Source organism: Salmo trutta, chromosome 10 (assembly GCF_901001165.1).
Source record: "Salmo trutta chromosome 10, fSalTru1.1, whole genome shotgun sequence".
Classification (NCBI taxonomy): Eukaryota; Metazoa; Chordata; class Actinopteri; order Salmoniformes; family Salmonidae; genus Salmo; species Salmo trutta.
The window spans coordinates 20500693-20524076 of NC_042966.1; the positions used below are offsets into that span (position 1 = coordinate 20500693).

General features: G+C 42.3%; 1 protein-coding gene and 1 non-coding gene across 2 annotated transcripts; both read right to left on the reverse strand.

The window, feature by feature from the left end:
* Window positions 1–1254: 1254 nt before the first annotated feature.
* On the reverse strand, window positions 1255–12242 carry LOC115201311 (DNA-directed RNA polymerase III subunit RPC5). The gene is made up of 20 exons (XM_029764828.1): window positions 12095–12242; window positions 7655–7741; window positions 7484–7534; window positions 7306–7383; window positions 7063–7178; window positions 6867–6949; window positions 6589–6746; window positions 6386–6505; window positions 6205–6290; window positions 6015–6059; window positions 5836–5927; window positions 5585–5705; window positions 5285–5366; window positions 5044–5103; window positions 4707–4864; window positions 4534–4595; window positions 3951–4444; window positions 2554–2631; window positions 2164–2289; window positions 1255–1839 (listed from the first exon to the last, which is right to left on the reverse strand). The coding sequence occupies exons 2-20, from the start codon at window positions 7691–7693 to the stop codon at window positions 1783–1785; spliced, it is 2106 nt and encodes a 701-aa protein (XP_029620688.1). The 5' UTR covers window positions 7694–7741; window positions 12095–12242; the 3' UTR covers window positions 1255–1782.
* A 234-nt stretch (window positions 12243–12476) lies between these two features.
* Window positions 12477–12558, reverse strand: trnal-aag (transfer RNA leucine (anticodon AAG)). The gene has a single exon. It is a non-coding gene; the product is annotated as a tRNA-Leu (tRNA).
* Between the last annotated feature and the right edge of the window lie 10826 nt (window positions 12559–23384).

The window sequence follows — 23384 nt, forward strand, 5'->3', positions numbered from 1 at the left end:
GCAAAGAGTCAATATTTGCAGTGTTGGCCCTTCTTTTTCAAGACCACTGCAATCCATCAATTAACTTCTGGGCCACATCCTGACTAATGGCAGCCCATTCTTGCATAATCAATGCTTGGAGTTTGTGGGTTTTTGTTTGTCCACCCGCCTCTTGAGGATTGATCACAAGTCCTCAATGGGATTAAGGTCTGAGGAGTTTCTCATGCTGGAAAAGGCATTGTTCATCACCAAACTGTTCCTGGATGGTTGGGAGAAGTTGCTCTCGGAGGATGTGTTGGTATCATTCCTTATTCATGGCTGTGTTCTTAAGCAAAATTGTGAGTGAGCCCACTCCCTTGGCTGAGACTCAACCCCACACATGAATGGTCTCAGGATGCTTTACTGTTGGCATGACAAGACTGATGGTAGCGCTCACCTTGTCTTCTCCGGACAAGCTTTTTTTCTGGATGCCCCAAACAATCGGAAAGGGGATTCAGAGAAAATGACTTTACCCCAGTCCTCAGCAGTCCAATCCCTGGACCTTTTGCAGAATATCAGTCTGTCCCTGATGTTTTTCCTGGAAAGAAGTGGCTTCTTTGTTGCCCTTCTTGACACCAGGCCATCCACCAAAAGTGTTCGCCTCACTGTGCGTGCAGATGCACTCACAGATGCAAGCTCTGTACTGGTGGTCCCCTGACCCCGCAGCTGAATCAACTTTAGGAGACGGTCCTGGCGCTTGCTGGACTTTCTTTCCTGAAGCCTTCTTCACAACATTTGAACCGCTCTCCTTGAAGTTCTTGATGATCCGATAAATGGTTGATTTAGTTGCAATCTTACTGGCAGCAATATCCTTGCCTGTGAAGCCCTTTTTGTGCAAAGCAATGATGTCAGCATGTGTTTCCTTGCAGGTAATCATGGTTGACAGAGGAAGAACAATTATTCCAAGCACCACCCTCCTTTTGAAGCTTCCAGTCTGTTATTCAAACTCAATCAGCATGACAGAGTGATCTCCAGCCTTGTCCTCATCAACACTCACACCTGTGTTAACAAGAGAATAACTGACAAGATGTCAGCTGGTCCTTTTGTGGCAGGGCTGAAATGCAGGGCAAATTATTTTTGGGGATTCAGTTCATTTGCATGGCAAAGAGGGACTTTGCAATTAATTGCAATTCATCTGATCACTCTTCATAACATTTGGAGTATATGGAAATTGCCATCATACAAACAGCAGAGGCAGCAGACTTTGTGAAAATTAATATGTGTCATTCTCAAAACTTTTGGCCACGACTGTAGTGTTCCCCGATCCATTCTTCGAGTACCTCCAGGACTGCACATTTGTGCTCAGACCCTGAACCAGCCCACCAACATTAGTTGGATCAAGTGTACCAGTTCTGGGCTAGAGCAAAAAATAGCAGTTCTGGGGGGTACTAGAGAAACAGATTGGGAAATAATGGCATAGTACATCACCTCCAATTTTTTCAATAGTCTTGGTCATATACATCTCCTCTGCTCCAGCCCTTAGCATGAATATGGAAGGTCTTCTGTCCAACAGATCGGCTCCGTTTTGGCCGAGCTTAGAAGTGACTTCTTTAGCTGCATTAACAACAAGCGTCATGTTCTGACCGGAGCAGATGACAGATATCTCAGTCCTCCAATCCCAGTCCGGAGAGCTGGGGGCAGGAGGGCTACAATTGATTTTTGTGTCTGGCTGTCCCGCCTCCCCGTACAGAGCCCTCCCACTAGGCTCTGGGGGAGTAGGTTTGGTTGGATGATGGTGGCCACAGGGGCATGTCCTCAACGTTGTCAGGACTGTAGGGTACCCTTGAGGTACCACATCCCTCCGAAGCTCACACAGCACTCCTAATAAGACAGGACCAGAGAACATAGGTTTGAGAAACAGATGGTTCTTGAGACAGTTCTGAAGGGGTTCCTAGAGCTTTGCAACTATGTCAACTCTGTACCCACTCAGTTACGCAATGGCAAATCTAGAGCAGGTTCCAGAAACCATTCTTAAGCTTGTTCAAAAGCCTATTATAAAGTTGGTTCCAGAACCCATTCTAAAGCTGGTTCCAGAGCCTATTATAAAGTTGGATCTAACAGCCCATTCTAGAGCCTGTTTCTAAAGCCAGTTTGAGACGATGTTCAACAGCCTGTTCTATAACCATGTTCGGAGACAAGTCATACCTTAAGCAGGCGGTCCACATCGGCCTTGGTAACCTGGTCTCCCATCTCCTGTGTCAGCCTGGTCTGGATCACGTTCCTCCTCACCCGGTAGTTCTTCATGAAGATCTCATACAGGACCTGACGATGCTGAGGGGCAGGACATACAACAAGATCTTGAAATGTAGACAGTAGAATAGAGTCCTTAAACACATCCTGATCTCAAGCTAGAGAAGGCAAACAGCTTAAGACATGATCAATGCATTTCTGCATGACTTCAAAACCATAATACAGGACATACACATACTCCGAGTGATTCAGTGGGTGCAGCAGGAATGTGGAACAAAAAGGGAAAAAAAAACATTTGTACAGACTTGATTAAAATAACCCCACCCTGGCCCCTGTTGTTGTTACCTTGTCAAAGGTCTCTCCTGTCTCCCACACAGCAAACACCTTCTGCTCATCAGCAGCTGCTGTGCTCTGGGCTGGAAACTACAGGGAAGAAAAGAGAGGAAGGAAACAACTATTGAAATTACAAGAAAGACGAGAGGATAAAATAGAAAGAACCAATGAAATGGAGTGAAGAGAAAGACAACTGAAGAAACTACGGGGACAGGAAAGAAACCGCTGCAGTGACCCACACAATCTCATTGCACTTGGATTTATAGACAGAAGAGACCTTTTTTACAACACTTTGGATTATTCCCAATCCCAACAAAACACTGAGGCAATGCACGTCTACAGACAGGCGTGCTGTGTTCATAAAATGACTAAATTGCTCTTGATAAGAGCATCTGCTAAATGACCAAAACAAATAAACCAAATCACTAAATAAACCCTCTCCACTCCCAGTAAGCATTAACCCCTGCTGGGATAGGATGATCGAGGATCTAAAAGTTTTGCCTTCCGTCTGCCTAATGTTTACAGTTAATCTGATCCTAGATCTGTGATGATGGGCAATTTCTATTCAGTAATAGGCTTTGTCCTCTCAGCCAATAACATAAGCTATTTAACAGTGGGCTGGTTTCCTCCACCCCTCCAGGGACTAAAATCCTACCACCTCCTGAGAGAGGAGGATAAGAACCTAATCCAGGTTGAAAGGGGATCTGATACGAGGGAGAAGATGTGCTCCTTATCCATACAATAGGTGTGTCCTGGTATTAATGCTAACAATGTTCACGCAATTGTTTCTCTGATGCGTACTATGGAATTAAGACATAACAATGAGAGCAAAGTTTGAAGAGCCACACCTCATAGGAAAATGTAGGCTTCACCTAAGGTACAGTGCAGGCTGGTTCAATTGAACAGCTAGATTCTATAATCCCACAGCCATCAGGCTCTATTCAGAGTTGAACCTGAGAAGGCCAACCCTCCAGTGCATCACTGCTCTCTACCTACCCACAGGAGCAAAGCTGGTGTGCTGCTACAGGGATAGGTCACATACCAAAACCACCGTTAGTTTGTTATTCTGTTTAGGAAAGGTGATAGCCGCACTCCTGAGGCAAGCGAGAGACCACCATTCAGGAGTAGCAGAGAGCCCAGGCAGGCTAAGTTTCATCTGGCTGGGAGTCTAACACCGATCTCCTTAGTTCAGGGAGAGGATTTTTTTCTTTGGATATCCAGGCTTACTCATCGGTTGGAAGAATAGGCCTGTCTAACTGAAATCCTCCAGTACCACAGGGGGTTGTCAGTTTACGCTTTCCAGTGGAACTAACCCCATCCCCAGCCTTATGTCCTTTTCAAAATCTTAAACCAAGACCAAACCTCATCGGATAGAAATCCTGTAGCAGGGTTAGGGCTCTAATACTCACAGGCACCAGTATCTGTTTGCAGTGGCTCATCAGTATAGTATCCTGTAGCAGGCGGTCTGAAATGGAGTGGAACAGGCTGTCTCCGGGAGGCAGGGAGGCCAGGTGGAGGTTGAACAGCCTCTTGACTTCGCTCAGCGTCAGCACATGCTGCTTCCTGAACATGTTCCACACAAAGTCCCTCAGCTCAGGGGACGGTGAGGGCGTGGGAGTCCCACCGTGCCCGTTATGAGGATTCAAGGCAGCGGAAGTGGCGGCGGCGGATGGGTAACCATTTACCAACCCGTTAGGGAGAGCGGAGGAGGATGTGTCCATGGGTTCGTCTTCACCGTCGCTGACAGGTTCCTCTTTGACTCTGACCCCTGTTCCACCGCTCGGTCCGGCTCCACCCATTCCCTGTCGACGAGCGCTCAGGTCCTTCTGAAGAGAGGGCTGGTTCTGTCGTGCACGCTCATGGGCTGCCTTCAGACGCTGCTCGCCACTCACATGCATAGCTTCTGTAACAGAGAGGCACACAGTTTTCAGCTAGACACACAAATACCTAATGCCAGAGGGACTTTCCTATGAGCACACAATCAGTACACACCTGTTTGTGGGTTCTTTTTGGATACCAGGTCCTCCTTAGAGAAGTTGAAGACCTTCTCCAATCTGCAAACAAAACCACCATGAACAATAAAATCAACCCACAGTCTCTTTCCACATTACCATACCAAGAGAAACAGTGAGTGATAGTGTGTGTTCGCGTATATCGTCTCTTACTTGCTCTGTATCCCCATCCACAGCATGTGCTGCCGCTGGGCCACGTCGGGGTGCTTTTTGATGAAGTCACTGTCGCTTGGCAACAGGAACTCCCATCCACGGTTTATACGAGGCACCGCCATGTGTTCCAGGAAGTCCTTCACGTCCTCCGGCGGGAGCTGAAAATAATAGTTGTGGACAGATATTTAGTAACACCCTCTAGGGCTAACTGTTAGTGTGTTACACCATGTACTTTAAATAAAGTTGTACTTTAAATTGGGTATATCATCTTTGGCCAGGTGAGAGACTATAGGTCTATGTATCAGTAGTAGTATCAACTGTTTAAACAGCTGATTACCTTGATGATGGCTGTGATCTCCTTCCTCATCACTGAGCGCTCCTGAGTGAATCTCCACATCTGAAAAGAGAAACAGGAACAAAAAAAATAGATACTTTTTTCAGTTTTGAATCCTGTTAATTAACATTTCACTATGAAGTCTCTTGAAATTTGAACCTGTGTCGTGTGGTATATTTTACTGTGGACCTGTGCAGGAAGATATGCTATGAGATATGATAGGGATATAAACAGTGCGACTCACCACAAAGTCTCTTCCTCGACACAACACTTCAGCAGGTACACCACTGTGGGGACTACAGCTGTTCTTAGGATACAGCACATCACTGAGGGAAGAAAGAAACTGTTCAATTGGTTTCAGGAACACGACCTGAAATATTTCTGGGACAATATAAATATATTTTTAGTATTCAAGCATAATCTCTGTTCATGAAATCACATATTTAGTTATTGAAAAACTTCACCAGAATTAGAACAACATTTTGATCTGTGAACCTGGTCCCTAGAGCCTAGTGCCTCCACAGTCCTGCTCTGCTGGTCTCACCTCTTGACCACCCAGTTGCCCTGCACCAGTAGCGCCACCTGCTGGATGCAGCGCAGCACTGCAGTGGAGTCTGTCCCAGGGGTCAACAAACCCATCAGGTTGGCAAACGGTATCACTTTGACTAGAGGGGATGAGAGAAATGATGGAAAGAATAAGATGGAGAAAAGCATGTACAAATATTTCAATTCCCGTTGGGGACAATAACGATTTATTGGATTGAAAGTAACAAGGTTAGCAGTTAGTGAGCGTACCGTTCTTCAACAGGGTTTTGACCTGGTCACCTAGCGGCAGGGTCCGGAGCTGGGCCATGGACAGCACGTTACTGGGACCTACGGGCCTCACACTAATACACACACAGGACATCGGTTTCATACCTGAAATGTTACAACATGGAGTAGTACATTACACACTTCATGTTAGTGTTACTTACATCTTCTCCTCTGTGATAGGGGGCATGAGCATTGCCAGGTACTCCCTGAGAGAAGAGAGATGAATAAAGCGAGTGGGAGGAAAGAGACATAAGGGAGGTCACACTAAAGCAGCCTGACAGTCAAAAATCGGTACAAAAATAAAGCAAAAGCAGACACTTTTAAATAGGGACACTATGGGTTAGTACTCACTTTGGTGTTTTTACCAGTTCTGTGTTCTCAGAGCCTCCCATGGCCTGGCAGTACAGGTATTGCCTCTCGTGGTCCGAACGGCCATCCTAAACACACACACATAAAGTAGGTGTTGAATTGGTATTGGCAGTGACTTGGATTAACAGAGGTCACAAAAGAACGCATGAGAACGCCTCATTACGTTGAGGCCGTGGTAGTGCAGGTAGACCCAGGGCTCCTCTGCCTGTTTCTTCTGAAGGAAGTCGTACGACTGGATACGCCGCTGACGAGCCTGGTCCGACTCAGGACGGGAAAACCTCACCTAGAGCGAAGAAACGGAGCTCAACAATTGTTTTAAGAGGATCATTGTGTGTGAACTGTGATTGTAACTGTGTTTCTCCTTACAGTGACGGCCTTGACGTCTTCCTCCGCCTCATCCTGAGAAGAGTCTCCCCCTTCGTTAGCGGCCTCCCTCTCTCTGTGTTTGCTGTCAGCCTTATCCAGATAGGAGAAGCTGGGTCGCATCTGGAGGATACCCTGCAGCGGCGTGATGTGGAGCTCCCCTGGTGACAACACAGGTCAGTGACAAACATTTAGATATTGACACTAACACAAACACAAGCAGGAGCAATGACAGTGCTGATGAGGGCCGATTGGATATGAATGTACAGAAACACAGCTACCTTTCCTGAAGACAGCAGCAGCGTATCTGGAGGTGTTGGTTGTGGACTGGATGGATGTGAATGTCTGTTTGTCCATCATCTTCCTGCAAGGAGATTGATCAATGATCAGTGTCAATTCCCAGCATGCCACATACACAACTGAGACGTAAGGACTAAGAAGTGAACCAGCACAAAGTGTACTAAGTATTGCACTCACACAGAGTAGGTGTTGGAGTCCTCTGAGGTGGTTCCGTCCACATTGAGGGCGATCTGCTCTCCTTTACTTCGACAGTAGTTAGGACTCAGAGTGTTAATGGCCATCTCCAACTCCACCTACAGAGAGACAAATCGTAAGCTGAGAATGTTTTATAATTAACAGGCTGGGGAAGACAGATCAAAAGTTGTAATTTAGGTATCAATGGGAGATGGAAATGTCTTTAACAAGGGAGCCCCATCACACCTTCTGCTGCTTGGGCTTGATCTTGGCAGATAGATGAGTGACATCATCATAGGTCATAGAGGAAGGCCGTACTGGATACTATAAAAGGAGAACAAAATCAAGATAAAGATTAACAAATTATTTTTACCACAAACATATCAAATCGACACAGCTTGATGCCGAATAGATGTAGATTTACCTGGAACAGATATAGCTTGTCCGCAAGGCTTTTAGCTAGGTATACATCAATCTAAAAACACAGAAAGAGAGAAAGCTTGGGTTCATATTCTTTTCATCGTCGCCTTGCCAAGATGATCAAACCTAGGCTTGGGCAGAAACATACTGGTAAATGGGGAACCTAGTCACTCACCTCTTGTATGATGGGGTCATCGTCCTCCTCACTGGCCATAGTGAGGGGAGAGGTCTGGGGGAGACGTCAATGAAGAGCAGCAGACCTCTGGGATGAAAGAAATGCTGAGTGACTGAGACACTCAAACTAACAGAGGCTACTTTCCAATAAATATCAAGGGTCTTATTCTGGTTACATGATCGATGCAAGGGTCTTATTCTGGTTACATGATCGATGCTTGGCTTCCGTTTGACAAAAAGAATCTCACTCTTTTGTCCATAATAATCTCATCATGTAGACTATACATGCAGATACAGTATAGAGCACACGTGCCAATACCAGAGTGGGCACACTTGCTATACAACGCAATGTTTCTTTGAGAAAACAATCAGTAGAGTTGATAATGCGATAAAAACCCATTTAACTTCTTTATTTGGTATGTGGGAATTTAACTCCCAAAGATATTTTTACGTGCACTCATCACACGCAATTAAGTAGCTCAACATGTTATTACTCAAACCTTGTGAAAGTGAGACACGTTTTTCTTTGTCAAAAACCTTCTAAAATGGACAGAGTGCCTTTCAAGGCCTGCACATGAATGAGCAGTTCGGCACGAGACAACCGTTAGACCTAATTACGTGTTTCTGAGCATAAGCTTAGCTAGCCAGATGGAGACCGTGGCGAAGTTGGAGAAAAGTCTTGTGAATTATGACGCAGAAGAATGGCGCTAATATCAATCCTGCGTCTTCAGAATATAGACCTACCGTATACCTACCGTCTCCCGTATATACAGCTAGTACTGGTCCTCGCGAATATAAAACTATGTCATGACCGACCAAAAGAATCCAAATATGTCAGATCTGCAATGAATAACTTCAATCAGACCCCCTCCCACCCATAGAGAGGGAAGGAAAGAACTAGTGGGGATTAACAACTCACATCCTGTTGTAAATCAAGGGAGAAGATTCAGGCCTGTGCTCTCAAAATCTAACAAAGGAATGTGCTTGTCTCAGACTTTTTCCTGCTGAAACTCTAACATGTTCAAAAGTGAATACTGGAACAATATTTCTAATGTAGAACATGGGGAATGGTCAGAGGCAATCTATAGAACAGTAATGTAATTGTGTTTTATTTTGTGATGCCATTAACAATGTTATGAAGGAAATACTGTAACTTGGAAAGTATACCCACTACATAGATTACGTTTCCATACTATGGGTTGTGCATGTAATATGAAAAATTGTGTTTTTGTTAAGAGAGAGATGTTAACTTGTTATGGATAGGGGGCAGTATTTTCACGGCCTGATAAAAAACGTACCCGATTTAATCTGATTATTACTCCTGCACAGAAACTAGAATATGCATATAATTATTAGCTTTGGATAGAAAACACTCCAAAGTTTCTAAAACTGTTTGAATGGTGTCTGTGAGTATAACAGAACTCATTTGGCAGGCCAAAACCTGAGAAGATTCCAAACAGAAAGCGCCCGCTCTGACTATTTCTTGATCATCTCTATCCAAAACAGGGGATCTCTGGCATAACGTGACATTTTCTAACGCTCCCATAGGCTCTCAGAAGGCGCCAGAACTTTGAATGATGACTTTGCAGGCCATGGCTGAAAAACAGTAGCGCATTTGGATAGTGGTCGATCTGAGAACAATGAGACTGGCGTGCGCGTGCACGAGCCGACACCATGTTTTTATTTTTTCGTCTTTGAACGAAAACAGGGTTTCCCGGTCGGAATAATATCGCTTTTTTACGAGAAAAATCGCATAAAAATTGATTTTAACCTCCATGGGCTAGGTGGGACGCAAGCTACTCAACAGCCAGTGTAATCCCGTGGCGCGATATTCAAATACCTTAGAAATGCTATTACTTCAATTTCTCAAACATATGACTATTTTACAGCATTTTAAAGACAAGACTCTCGTTAATCTAACCACACTGTCCGATTTCAAAAAGGCTTTACAACGAAAGCAAAACATTAGATTATGTCAGCAGAGTACCCAGCCAGAAATAAATCTCAATCCTCCCCTGATTCAGAATATAAAATGTTCATTGCATGCTTGGTTCAATAGCTATTGACAAAGAAAAGCAAAATATTTAATAAAAAAACAGTAATGTTCTCGGTGCCGAACCGAACCAGACTTTTAAACTCGCAAGGCCACTGGGCCAGATGGAATTCCAGGGCGTGTTCTCAGTTCATGAGCTGACCAGCTAGCAGGTGTCTTCACAGACATTTTCAATATCTCATTATAACAGTCTGATTGCAACATGTTTCAAGCAGACCACCATAGTCCCTGTTCCTAAGAACTCAAAGGAAACCTGCCTAAATTACTATCGTGCCATGGGACTCAAATCTGGAGCCATGAAACCCCTGGACCCACTCCATTTCGCATACCGCCCCAACAGATCCACAGACGACGCAATCCCTATTGCACTGCTCTCTCCCACCTGGACAAGAGGTATACCTATGTGAGAATGCTGTTCATTGACTACAGCTGAGTGTTAAATACCATAGTCCCTCCAAGCTCGGGACCCTGGGACTTAACATCTCCCTCTGAAACTTGATTCTTTACTTTGATGGGCCACCCTCAGGTGGTGAGGGTAGGTAACAACATCTGCCATGCTGACCCTCAACACTGGAGCCCCTCAGGGGTGCGTGCTTAGTCCCCTCCTGTACTCCATGTTCACCCACGACTGTGTGGCCATGGACAACTCCAACACCAAGTTTGCTGAGATGATGGTGAGACTACAGGGAGGATGTCAGACACAACAACCACTTTCACACTCTCCACAAAAGCTGCTACTACTCTGTTTATTATCTATCCTGTTTGCCTAGTCACTTTTACCCCTACCTACATATTACCTCAACTACCTCGTACCTTCTTGTATATAGCCTTGTTCTTCATTACTTTTTAATAGAGGTCGACCGATTAATCAGAATGGCCGATTAATTAGGGCCGATTTCAAGTTTTCATAACAATCGGAAATCGGTATTTTTGGACGCCGATTTGTAATTTTTTAAAAGTTATTATTATTCTTTTTTTTACACCTTTATTTAACTAGGCAAGTCAGTTAAGAACACATTCTTATTTTCAATGACGGCCTAGGAACGGTGTTCAGGGGCAGAATGACATTCTCTGGCCCAGGTAGGAGCGAGGAGAGGGACGGAAGCTATACTGTCAATACTAAAGTGCCTATAAGAACATCCAATAGTCAAAGGTATATGAAATACAAATCGTAGAGAGAGAAATAGTCCTATAATTCCTATAATAACTACAACCTAAAACTTCTTACCTGGGAATATTGAAGACTCATGTTAAAAGGAACCACCAGCTTTCATATGTTCTCATGTTCTGAGCAAGGAACTTAGTTAGCTTTCTTACATGGCACATATTGCACTTTTACTTTCTTCTCCAACACTTTGTTTTTGCATTATTTAAACCAAATTGAACACATTTCATTATTTATTTGAGGCTAAATTGATTTTATTGATGTATTATATTAAGTTAAAATAAGTGTTCATTCAGTATTGTTGTAATTGTCATTATTACAAAAAAAATAAAAAAATAATCGGCAGTGGCTTTTTTTGGTCCTCCAATAATCGGTATCGAAAAATCATAAATCGGTCGACCTCTACTTTTTAACTCTGCATTGTGGGTCAAGGGTCAATAATTTAGCAGCTCACAGTCAAGTCTACACACCTGTTGGGTTTTGGCGCATGTGACAAGTAACATTTCATTGGGTAAACAATACCTTCCTGTGGATACTTTGTCTCAAATTCCAGCAGCTGAAGGACAAACCCCACAGACAACTGGTAGAGTATGTTTAAATGTATTCAACATTCTGGCTGGTAAGGAACATTTCCCCTATTTTGCAGAGTAACTATATAACGTTACCAATTACGTGTTACAGCCTGATTAATTAGACTACCATCGAGCTAGCTAACGTTAGCCACAGACACACATTATCACCATAAGCAACATAGCTAACTAGCTATGTAGCTAAGTTAAAGGTGTAAGAACTTAGCTAAAATACCTTTATCAGTGTGTAGTTATCGCAATAAAATAGTGGTAGTGGAATTTGCTAACGTTAGCGTACATAGCTTATTTACATTGACACATCATGACAATTCACCTGCTTAAGGCGGCTAACGTTGATAGCTAACTAGCTAGCATATGTGTTAGCGACCTAGTCATTCGACCAAACCCAGTGAGTCAAAACGAATCGCTAAAACCAAAACGAATTCGTGAAAAAACAAGAGTAACGCGGTCCAAAAATCGCAAACTAATTGTGGCTAGTTAGCTAGCTAACATTATCTGTAACGTTAGATATAGCTATTGCTTAGCTATTAATGTACCGAGCAATCAAAATAATTGAAAGTTATTTGCCAGGCCTCGATTGTTTTAAAATAAGTGTTCCCTGGTATATCAATTAAACTGAGGACTAAATCTCACCTGCCCATTTGACCGTTCCCCTCCGTTTATTTCATTCACGTTCACTTTAGGTGAGCTGGCTAAAGTAGCGGTGGCTGTCTGCGAATGCTGCCATGTTGCTTGGCTCTAGAGCTTCACATAGACATGGCTACACGTGGGGAGGAGCTGCTATTTGTGTTCCCACAATGCAAAGCGATAAAACGTTAACTTGTTTTGCCTGTAGATGTCGCAAAAGCTCTTAAAATAAGATGATGTACTTGATGTCATAGTACCGTGTGTGAAATTGAGTAGCATTGCTACGTTTTGTTAATACAGTGTATACATAATTATAGTCTGCCCTGTTCGCGAGTGCCCGCTTGGACTGTCTGAGTACATCACCCGGGATATAAAATGTAAAATATATTGACAGCGGTGGGATTCGAACCCACGCCCCCGAAGAGACTGGAGCCTTAATCCAGCGCCTTAGACCGCTCGGCCACGCTATCATGTAACATGAGCGTGGAAAATAACATAATTAATACACAGATATTGTCGTCTTTAATTGTTTCCAAACAGTGCATCTCCTCTAAATATTGTTAACTAAGCAGTAAGGCCCGAGGGGCTGTGGTACAGTGCCTGGATACAGCCCTTAACCTTGGTATATTGGCCATATACCACAAGCCCGAGGTGACTCGTTGCCATTATAAACTGGTTACCAATGTAATTAGAGCAGTACAAATAACTGTTTCGTCATACCCGTGGTATATGGTCTGTTATAGCACAGACTGGAATATGTTTGGGGATTCATCAGATGGCATTGAGGATTTTACCACATCATCAGTCATCGGCTTCATTAATACGTGCTTTGACAACCTCCTCCCTACAGTGACCATACCAGAGCACAGCGGAGCCGAGCTGGAGAGCGTGCCCAATGTGAATCGAGCGCAGAGCGAGTTTCCCAAAGACTGGAGCTTTGGCCTTCTTGCCCTCTCCAATTTCGCTCCAATACTATTAAACGCGATCACTTTACAAGCTCATGGCATGCCCGGCCCATCATGCATTTACTTGTGTGCTGCTATAGCCACTTGCTTTCCTCTCTAGGTTTCTTCCTGGCCTTTCTATGGAGTTTTTCCTAGCCACCGTGCTTCTACACCTGCATTGCTTGCTGTTTGGGGTTTTAGGCTGGGTTTCTGTACAGCACTTTGAGATATCAGCTGATGTAAGATGGGCTTTATAAATAAATGTGATTTTGATTTGATTTTTGCTTTAGCTACTGTCATGGAGTTTGCTAAATACTTTCATAAAAAAACATAATGATGTACTAATTGCACATGCTAACAGAATGGAACGAGGTGGATAGCTAGCTAAGTGTGTCTGTCACTGTAGCAAAGTATTTATAAACAAAAAAATCTAATCTCTTAAACGTTTAATTCATTTTCGTTATATTATCAATACAATAGGCTATCACTGATATTTTTCCAGATAAGCCTGACATTAAAACTATTTCAAGGAGCTATCCGTTTAGATAGGGTTATTTTGCCTAAATGTTTTTGTTTTGTTGCCAAAAACAAGTCTGCATCCCTGCCCAGCCTGGCAAGAGTGGCCCGAAGGGTGTTTAGCATTCATAGTATGGTTCCATACCCCAGTAGCTCTGCAAACACAGAGACGGTATTCTCCACTGCTGGCCTGCTCTCCAGGCACCATTGCATGAACCTGAAGCCACAGACCCTGGACAAACTCGTGTTTCTAAAAGTAAATTCCAAGGTACTGCAGACTGAGCCTAATAAAGCAATTTTCATTTAAGTTGTATTTAATTCTAAGTCACAGTAATTCACATTTATAGACTATAATGATTTACTACAACGAAATGTTGTTTAAATGCTGAGCACATAACGTTCCTGCCAGCCTAGTGTGTTGCACTTGCATATGCTTCACAATGTATTTATTTGTAGGCTACAGCCTTGAAATAATTGAAATAACAGGCTAATAATATAGCCTAAATTATTCAGTTTAGTTCCTTCTTTTGCTACCTCTCTGGCACCGAACCTATTTAGAGTGTTTATATGATGTTTAATACGAGATGTAGACCATTTGAAATGAGCGCTTCTTACAGTCAGCTTTTCATGTTTATTAAAATCATTTTCATTCAAATCATATGGTTTGGTTTCAATACTTCAAAACCAAATGATAGGTCCAGGTTGTCACAAAAATAGATGGGTGTTTGTTAAATGGGGATTTTAATGAATGAAGCGAATTTGGAGCGACAGTTTTTTTTCTTCCTGTGAGCGATGCAGTTGAGCTGTCAACTCTGCACACATACTCTGGAGCATATGTACATATCCCAACCAGAAACCATGGATTACAGGCAACATCTGCACTGAGCTAAAGGCTAAAGCTGCCGCTTTCAATGCGCTGGACACTAACTGGACGCTTATAAGAAATCGCACGAACCATCAAACAGGCAAAGCATCAATATAGGTCTGAGAACGAATCCAACTACACCTGCTCTGATATTCATTGTATGTGGCAGGGCCTTTACGGATTACAAAGGGAAACTCAGCCACAAGCTGCCCAGTGACACAAGCATACCAGACAAGCTAAATGCCTTCTACGCTCGCTTTGAGGCAAGCTGAACCATTCCTGAAAGCACCAGCTGTTCCGGATGACTGTGTGATCACTCTCTCTGAAGTCAATGTGAGTAAGACCTTCACAACATTCACAAGGCCATAGGGCCAGACGGATAACCAGGAAGCTTACTCAGAGCATATGCTGACCAGCTGGCAAGATTCTTCACTGACATTTTCAACCCCTCCCTGACCCAGTCTGTAATACCTACATGTTTCAAGCAGACCACCATAGTCCCTGTGCCCAAGAACTGCAAGGTAACTTGTCTAAATGACTATCACCCCGTAGCACTCCGTGAAATGCTTTGAAAGGCTGGTCATGGCTCACATCAACGCCAACATCCCAGATACCCTGGACCCACTCCAATTCGCATACTGCCCCAACAGATCCAGTGTACTTTTTACTCCATACATTTTCCCTGACACCCAAAACTACTCGTTACATTTTGAATGCTTAGCAGGACAGAAAATTGTCAAATTCGCACACTTATCAAGAGAACATCCCTGGCCATCCCTACTGCCACTGATCTGGCGGACTCACTAAACACAAATGCTTTGTTTGTAAATTATGTCTCAGTATTTGATTGTGACCCTGGATATCCGTAATAAATAAACAAGAAAATTGTGCCATCTGGTTTGCTTAATATAAGGAATTTTTAATTTGTTAGTACTTTTACTTTTACTTTTGATACTTAAGTATATTTTTACTGAAGTAGTACTTTACTGGGTGAGTTTAACTTTTACTTGAGTCATTTTCTATTAAGGTATCTTTACTTTTACTCAAGTATGAGAATTGGGTACTTTTTCCAACACTGGGAAAGGAGGGACGAGCACGCCACCATTCACATCAAAGGAGCTGTAGTGGAGAGGGTCGAGAGCTTCAAGTTCCTCATGGGCCATCAGATCCTCAAAAAGTTCTACAGCTGCACCATCAAGAGTATCTTGACTGACTGCATCAATGCTTGGTATGACAACTGCTTGGCATCCGACCACAAGGTGCTACAGAGGGTAGTGCGTACGGCCCAGTACATCACTGGGGCTGAGCTCCATGCCATCCAGGACCTCTATACCAGGTGGTGTCAGAGGAAGCCCAAAAATGTTTCAAAGACTCCAGCCACCCAAGCCACAGACTGTTTTCTCTGCTACCTCACGGCAAGCGGTACCAATACACCAAGTCTGAAACCAACAGGATCCTGAACAGCTCCTACTCGCAAGCTGTAAGACTTCTAAACAAGACTGCTATATAGCCAATGAAATGGCTACCCGGACTACCTGCATTGACCCTTTTTTGCACTAACTCTCTTGCACTGACTCTATGCACACGCACTGGACTCTACCCACACACTCACACATACTTACACTGACACCCCAACACACACACACACACACACACACACACACACACACACATACAATGCCTTCAGAAAGTATTCACACTCAGGACTTTTTCCACATTTTGTTGTGTTACAGCCTGAATTTCAAATGGGTTAAATTGAGATGTTGTGTCACTGACCTAAACACAATACCTTTTAAAATCAAAGTGGAATTATGTTTCTGGAAATGTTTACAAATTAATAAAAAATGAATAGCTGAAATGTCTTGAGTCAATAAGTATTCAACCCTTTTGTTATGGCAAGCCTAAATAAGTTCAGGATAAAACATCTCACATAAGTTGCATGGACTCACTCTGTGTGCAATAATAGTGTTTAACATGATTTTTGAACGACTACCTCATCTCTGTACCCCACACATACAATTATCTCTAAGGTCCCTCAGTCAAGCAGTGAATTTCAAACACAGATTCAACCACAAAGACCAGGGAGGTTTTCCAATGCCTCAAAAAGAAGGGCACCTATTGGTAGATGGGTAAAAAACAACAGACATTGAATATCCCTTTGAGCATAGGGAAGTTATTAATTACACTTTGGATGGTGTATGAATACACCCAATCACTACAACTGCACAGGCGTCCTTCTAATTCAGTTGCCTTAAAAGAAGGAAACCGCTCTGGGATTTCACCATGATGCCAATGGTGACTTTAAAACAGTTACAGAGTTATAGCCTCCCGAGTGGCACAGGGGTATAAGGCGTCACTACATACCTGGGTTCGATTCCAGGCTGTGTCACAGCCGGTCGTGACGAGGAGACCCATGAGGCAGCACATAATTGTTCCAGCATCATTCGGATTAGGGGAGGGTTTGGCCTTGTGGCGGGCCGGGCTCCTGCAAGCTGACTTCGGTTGCCATCTGGACAGTGTTTCCTCCGACACATTGGTGCGGCTGGCTTCTGGGTTAAGTGAGCAGTGTGTCAAGAAGCAGTGCAGCTTGGCAGGGAGGATGCATGGCTCTCAACCTTCGCCTCTCCCGAGTCCGTAGTGGAGTTGCAGCGATGGGACAAGACTGTAACTACCAATTGGGGAGATTTTTTTTTAAAGAATAATAATAATAATAATAATAATAAGATAAATAAATACAAATAAAAAAAGTTTAATGGCTGTGGTAGGAGAAAACTGAGGATGGATCAACAAAATTGTAGTTGCTCCACAATTACTAACCTAAATGACAGAGTGAAAAGGAAGCTTTTACAGAATAAAAAAAAATATATATATTCATTTTTGCAATAAGGCACTAAAGTAAAACTGCAAAAAACGTGGCAAAGAAATGATCTTTATCATGAATATTTGGTATTTTTGGTATTTAATTAGGATCCCCATTAGCTGTTGCAAAAGCAGCAGCTACTCTTCCTGGGGTCCATACAAAACAGAATTACATAATACAGAACATCATTAGACAAGAACTGCTCAAGGACAGAACTACATAGATTTTCTTTAAAGACACACATAGCCTACATATCAATGCATACACACAAAATATCTAGGTCAAATAGGGGAGAGGCGTTGTGCCGGGAGGTGTTGCTTTATCTGTTTTTTGAAACCAGGTTTGCCGTTTATTTGAGCAATATAAGATGGAAGGAAGTTCCATGCAATTTCTGCTCTATATAATACTGTATGCTTTCTTGAATTTGTTCTGGATTTGTGTGTCAGAGCTGTGTGTAAGTTGACTATGTAAACAATTTGGGATTTTCAACACATTAATGTTTCTTATAAAAAGAAGAAGTGATGCAGTCAGTCTCTCCTCAACTCTTAGCCAAGAGAGACTGACATACATAGTATTTATATCAGCCCTCTGACTACAATGAAGAGCAAAACGTGCCTCCCTGTTCTGGGACAACTGCAGCTTCACTAGGTCTTTCCCTGCAGCACTGGACTACATAACTGGACAATAATCAAGATTAGACAAAACTAGAACCTGCAGAACTTGATTTTTGGAGTGTGGTGTCAAAAAAGCACAGCATATCTTTATTACGGCCAGACCTCTCCCCATCTTTACAGCCATTGAATCTATAGGTTTTGACCATGACAGTTTACAATCTAAAGTAACGCCAAGTAAGGTCTAGAACTTAAGGAATGATTTGTACCAAATACAATGCTCTTAGTTTTAGAGATGTTTAGGACCAGTTTATTACTGGCAACCCATTCCAAAACAGACTGCAACTCTTTGTTAAGGGTTTCAGTGACTTCTTAGCTGTGGTTGCTGATGCGTATATGGTTGAATCATCAGCATACATGGACACACATGCTTTGTTTAATGCCAGTGGCAGGTCATTGGTAAAAATAGAAAAGAGTAGAGAGCCTAGAGAGCTGCCCTGCGGTACATTTACATCATTTAGCAGACGCTTTTATCCAGAGCGAGTTACAAATTGGTGCATTCACCTTATGATATCCAGTGGAACAACCACTTTACAGTAGTACATCTATATATATATTTTTTTTGGGGGGGGGGGTTAGAAGGATTACTTAATCCTATCCCATGTTTGACATTAGAGAAGCTTCCATTGAGTTCTATTAGATAGATAGCTCTGAATCCACGATATGTGTTATGAAAAGCCATAACACATGTTTTTTCAACAACAGGTTATGGTCAATAATATCAAAGGCTGCACTGAAATCTAACAGTACAGCTTCCACAATCTTCTTATTATCAATTTCTATCAACCAATCATCAGTCATTTGTGTCAGTGCAGTACATGTTGAGTGCCCTTCTCTATAAGCATGCTGAAAGTCTGTTGTTCATTTATTTACACAGAAATATCATTGTATTTGGTCAAACACCATTTTTCCCAACAGTTTGCTTAGAGCTGGCAGAAAGCTTATAGGTCTGCTGTTAGAACCAGTAAAGGCCTGTTTACCACTCTTGGGTAGCGGAATTACTTTGGCTTCCCTCCAGGCTTGAGGACAAAGACTTTCTTCTTGGCTCAGATCAAAAATATGACAGATAGGAGTGGCTATAGAGTCAGCTACCATCCCCAGTAGCTTTCCATCTAAGTTGTCAATGCCAGGAGGTTTGTCATTATTGATCGATAACAAAAATTTTCCCACCTCTCCCACATTAACTTTACAATATTCAAACTTGCAATGCTTTTCTGTTATTATCTGTTTGTTTTTTATGCATGAATACAATTGCTCACTATTCGTTGTTGGCATTTCCTGCCTAAGTTCGCCCACTTTGCCAATGAAATAATAATTAAAATAATTGGCAACAGCAAATGATTTCGGGATGAATAAGCCATCTGATTCGATGAAAGATAGAGTTGAATTTGTCTTTCTGCCCATAATTTCATTTCAAGTACTCCAAAGTTTTATATCATTGATCTTGGCTTCATAATACAGTTTCTTCTTCTTTTTGTTGAGTTTAGTCACATCATTTCTCAATTTGCAGTAAGTAAGCCAGTCAGATGTGCAGCCAGACTTATTAGCCACTCCTTTTTCCCCATCTCTTTCAACCATAGTTTTTCAATTCCTCATCAATCCATGGAGCCTTAGCAGTTCTAACAGTCAGTTTCTTAACAGGTGCATGTTTATCAATAATTGGAAGAAGCAATTTCATAAATTCATCAAGTGCAGTGTCTGAATGCTCCTCATTAATCACATCAGACCAACAAATACTTTTAACATCATCCACATAAGAGTCACAGCAAAATATTTTGTATGATCTCTTATACACTATTTTAGGTCCAGCTGTTGGAACAGCTGCTTTTCCTGGATATAGCCACTATATTGTGATCACTGCTAGGGCTTGGCAGTATACCGTATTTTACTATATACCGATAGTGATACACGGACCGGTTTGGGTTTTTATTTTACCTTCTGTAACGGTATTTGAATGTTTGTTTTGTTAAATGTGATATGCTGTGTGTAATGTCCATTTGTATAGTTTACCCCGCTACTTGAGTCATCCCTCTCTTCTCTCTCTCTCCATGCCGCTTTCCACACAGACCTAGTCCCACCCCTTCACTCAAGGAGCACATTTGTTGTTGCTTGACCACGAGACACTTTCGTTCAGTCTGCATGGCCAATGCAGCACATGCAACAATGTTGATGACAACGATGTTGTTTCCACTTTGATCTTAATATAAATCCACAAGTGTTCTATAATTACCATATTAGTTTGTGTTTCTTACATCTCCAAACAGCTAGTTTGTATTTTCTTAGCAAGTTAAGCTAAATTGTGTTAGCCACTAATGCTTATCGCTAGTTAACTGTATTCTAACTATAGAATTAGAAAAAACATCTATTTCCATGATTCCAAAAGTTCACCCAAGTGTTTTGATCTAAATCGCAATTTCAACATTTGGTTAAAAATAAGGCCTAGTTTTTTTGCCCTTATTGTGGCAGTATGGAAATGATCTCAAATGAGTGCAGGAAATGCAAAAATTGATGGAAATGCAGGAAATGATTTTAGGTTGAAGTTGAATTGAACAGTATAAAACAATCAGAATGGAGAAAGACCCATTGAAATCATTTAGAATGTATGTGTTGACACCCTAAGGTCACGTACCACTCATAAAGCAAATGTAGATCTTTTATCAATATAAAACATAAAATACCGTCATATCGTCCAAAAATTTGAAAAATACCATGATATGATATTTTTGCCATATCGCCCAGCCCTAATCACTGCATCCAATGGGTATGGATACAGCTTTAGAACAAAGTTCTACAGTATTAGTAAAGATGAGATTGATACATGTGGATGATCTTGTTCCTGTAGTGTTTGTAAACACCCTGGTAGATTGATTAATAACCTGAACCAGATTACAGGCACTGGTTACAGTAAGAAGCTTCCTCTTGAGCGGACAGCTTGATGAAAACCAGCCAATATTCAGGTTCCAAAGAAAGTAGACCTCTCTGTTTACATCACATACACTATCAAGCATTTCACACACCACAACACTTCAATAACAATTGACATAAGATCTTCTCTAAGCATTACAGGGATATGGCTCTGAATATATACAGCAACACCTCCCCCATAAGCATTTCTATCTCTTCTATAGATGTTATATCTTTGTATTGCTACTGCTGTATTATCAAATGAATTATCTAAGTGAGTCTCAGAAATGGCTAATATATGAATGTTATCTGATGTTAGCAAGTTATTGATTTCATGAACCTTATTTCTAAGGCTACATATATTCATATGGGCTATTTTCAGCCCTTTTCTTGGTAGCTTATCAGATATAGACATAACACTGAAAAGAGCAAACAAAGCAAGATAAACAATATATTCATTCAGCAGTCCATTAATCAATTGGTGTGTGTGTGTGCTGCGGGGTTGAAGCTACAAACCCATAGGCTCGGCTCTCTCACCCTTCCAGGCTTCTGGGAGGGAGGGTGGACAATGAGCCTGTCATAGTGGATGTAAGCAATGTCCCCACACGCTTTGGCAGCTTTCATGACTGGTATCAGATCTTTCCTCTTCTGGCGCACAGCTTCAGGATAGTCCTTGTTGAGGAAGATATACGTTCCTCTCAAGTTCTTGGCTCTTTCCAGAACAGCTACCTTGTCCTTGAACCTCAGGAACTTGACAACTATCGGCCTGGGCCTATCACCTGGGCCGGTGGTGGGTTTTCCAGTCCTGTGGGCTAGCTCCACCTCAATCTTCCTGTGGTCCATCTTCAATTTCTCAGAGATCGTTTCCCTCACTTTGTCCTCAGACTCCGTCCAGGTCTCATGTGGAGATTCTGCAATTCCATCCACAGCCATGTTGTTCCGTCTTGATTGTCCCTCGAGATAGTCTGATTTATCGGTCATTGTTATCATGGATTCACACACAGAACTGATGTCCTCTCTCAATGACTTACAGGTTGCTGTCATCTTGACATTCTCCTGTTTCAACTCATCGAGCTGACTGCAAACTGTTCTTCAGGTCCTGGACCTCTCTGGTCAGGTCGCCCATTCTTTTATTAGTAGAATCCACAAGTATTTGGACAAAACACTTGAAGCTATTTTCTTGTTGTTGTAACAACTGCTTGTAGGTCTATTTTTGTTCGTTTAAAAGATCCTTCACGTGTGATAGAGAGACACCACTGTCCTCAACGGTACTCCCACCGGCTTTGGTCTTTGTCACGGTAGCTAGCAACGTAGGTTACGCTGTTACTCCTCGCAGTTCCAGACAGGGCAGGTCATGGTGGAGATTCAAAACAAAAACAGCAGGATTCTAGACAGCCACAAACCCAGGACAATCCGCGGTTCCAGCTACAATGGCTAATAGCGTCACGGGTTGCGTTCAAGAAAACCCCGCTAGCTTGATATGCAGCTAGCTAGCAGGTAGGCTAGCTGCGATGCCAAATAGCTCCTCAGACCCGTCCTTGGTCGGCAGGATCACTGGAAAGAGACAACCAGTCCCAGCAACTGATGCCAACTGCGTCATGGGATACAAACTAAGAAGCTAGCTAGCTACCAAGAATACAAAGCGTTATGTTTGGAGCAAATCCAACACAACACATCACTGACTACCACTCATATTTTCAAGCATGGTGGTTGCATCATGTTATGTGTATGCTTGTCATTTAGCAAGGACTAGGGAGTTTTTTTAGGATAAAAAGAAACGGAATAGAGCTAAGCACAGGCAAAATCCTAAAGGAAAACCTGGTTCAGTCTGCTTTCCAACAGACACTGGGAGACAAATTCATCTTTCAGCAGGACAATAACCTAACACAAGGCCAAATATACACTGGAGTTGAAGACGCCATTGAATGTTCTTGAGTGGCCTAGACCCAGTTTTGACTTAAATCGCCTTGAAAATCTATGGCAAGACTTGAAAATGTCTATCTAGCAATAATCAGTAACCAACTTGACAGAGCTTGAAGAATTTTAAAAATAATAAAGTGCAAATATTGTGCAATCCAGGTGTGCAAAGCTCTAAGAGACTTACCCAGAAAGACTCACAGCTGTAATCGCAGCCAAAGATGATTCTAACATGTATTGACTCAGGGGGTTGAATACTTATCAAATCATGTTTTTTTTAAAGATTTTTTCATTATTTTTTTTTTTACAAATGTTAGAATTTTGTGTAGATCGTTGACATTTTGTAAAACATTTAAATTCATTTAAATCCCACTTTGTAACACAACAAAATGTAAGCGGTGTGAATACTTTCTGAAGGCACTAACATAGACACATGCATACTGACGCCACACACACCATACGCTGCTGCTAGTCACTTTACTCCTACCTACAGTATATATATTTTTTTTTTATTTAACCTTTATTTAACTAGGCAAATCAAGAAAAACATTATTACTTACAGTGACGGCCTACTTGTAAAGCCCCCCCCTGGCCAAACCCTCCCATAAACCGGATGACG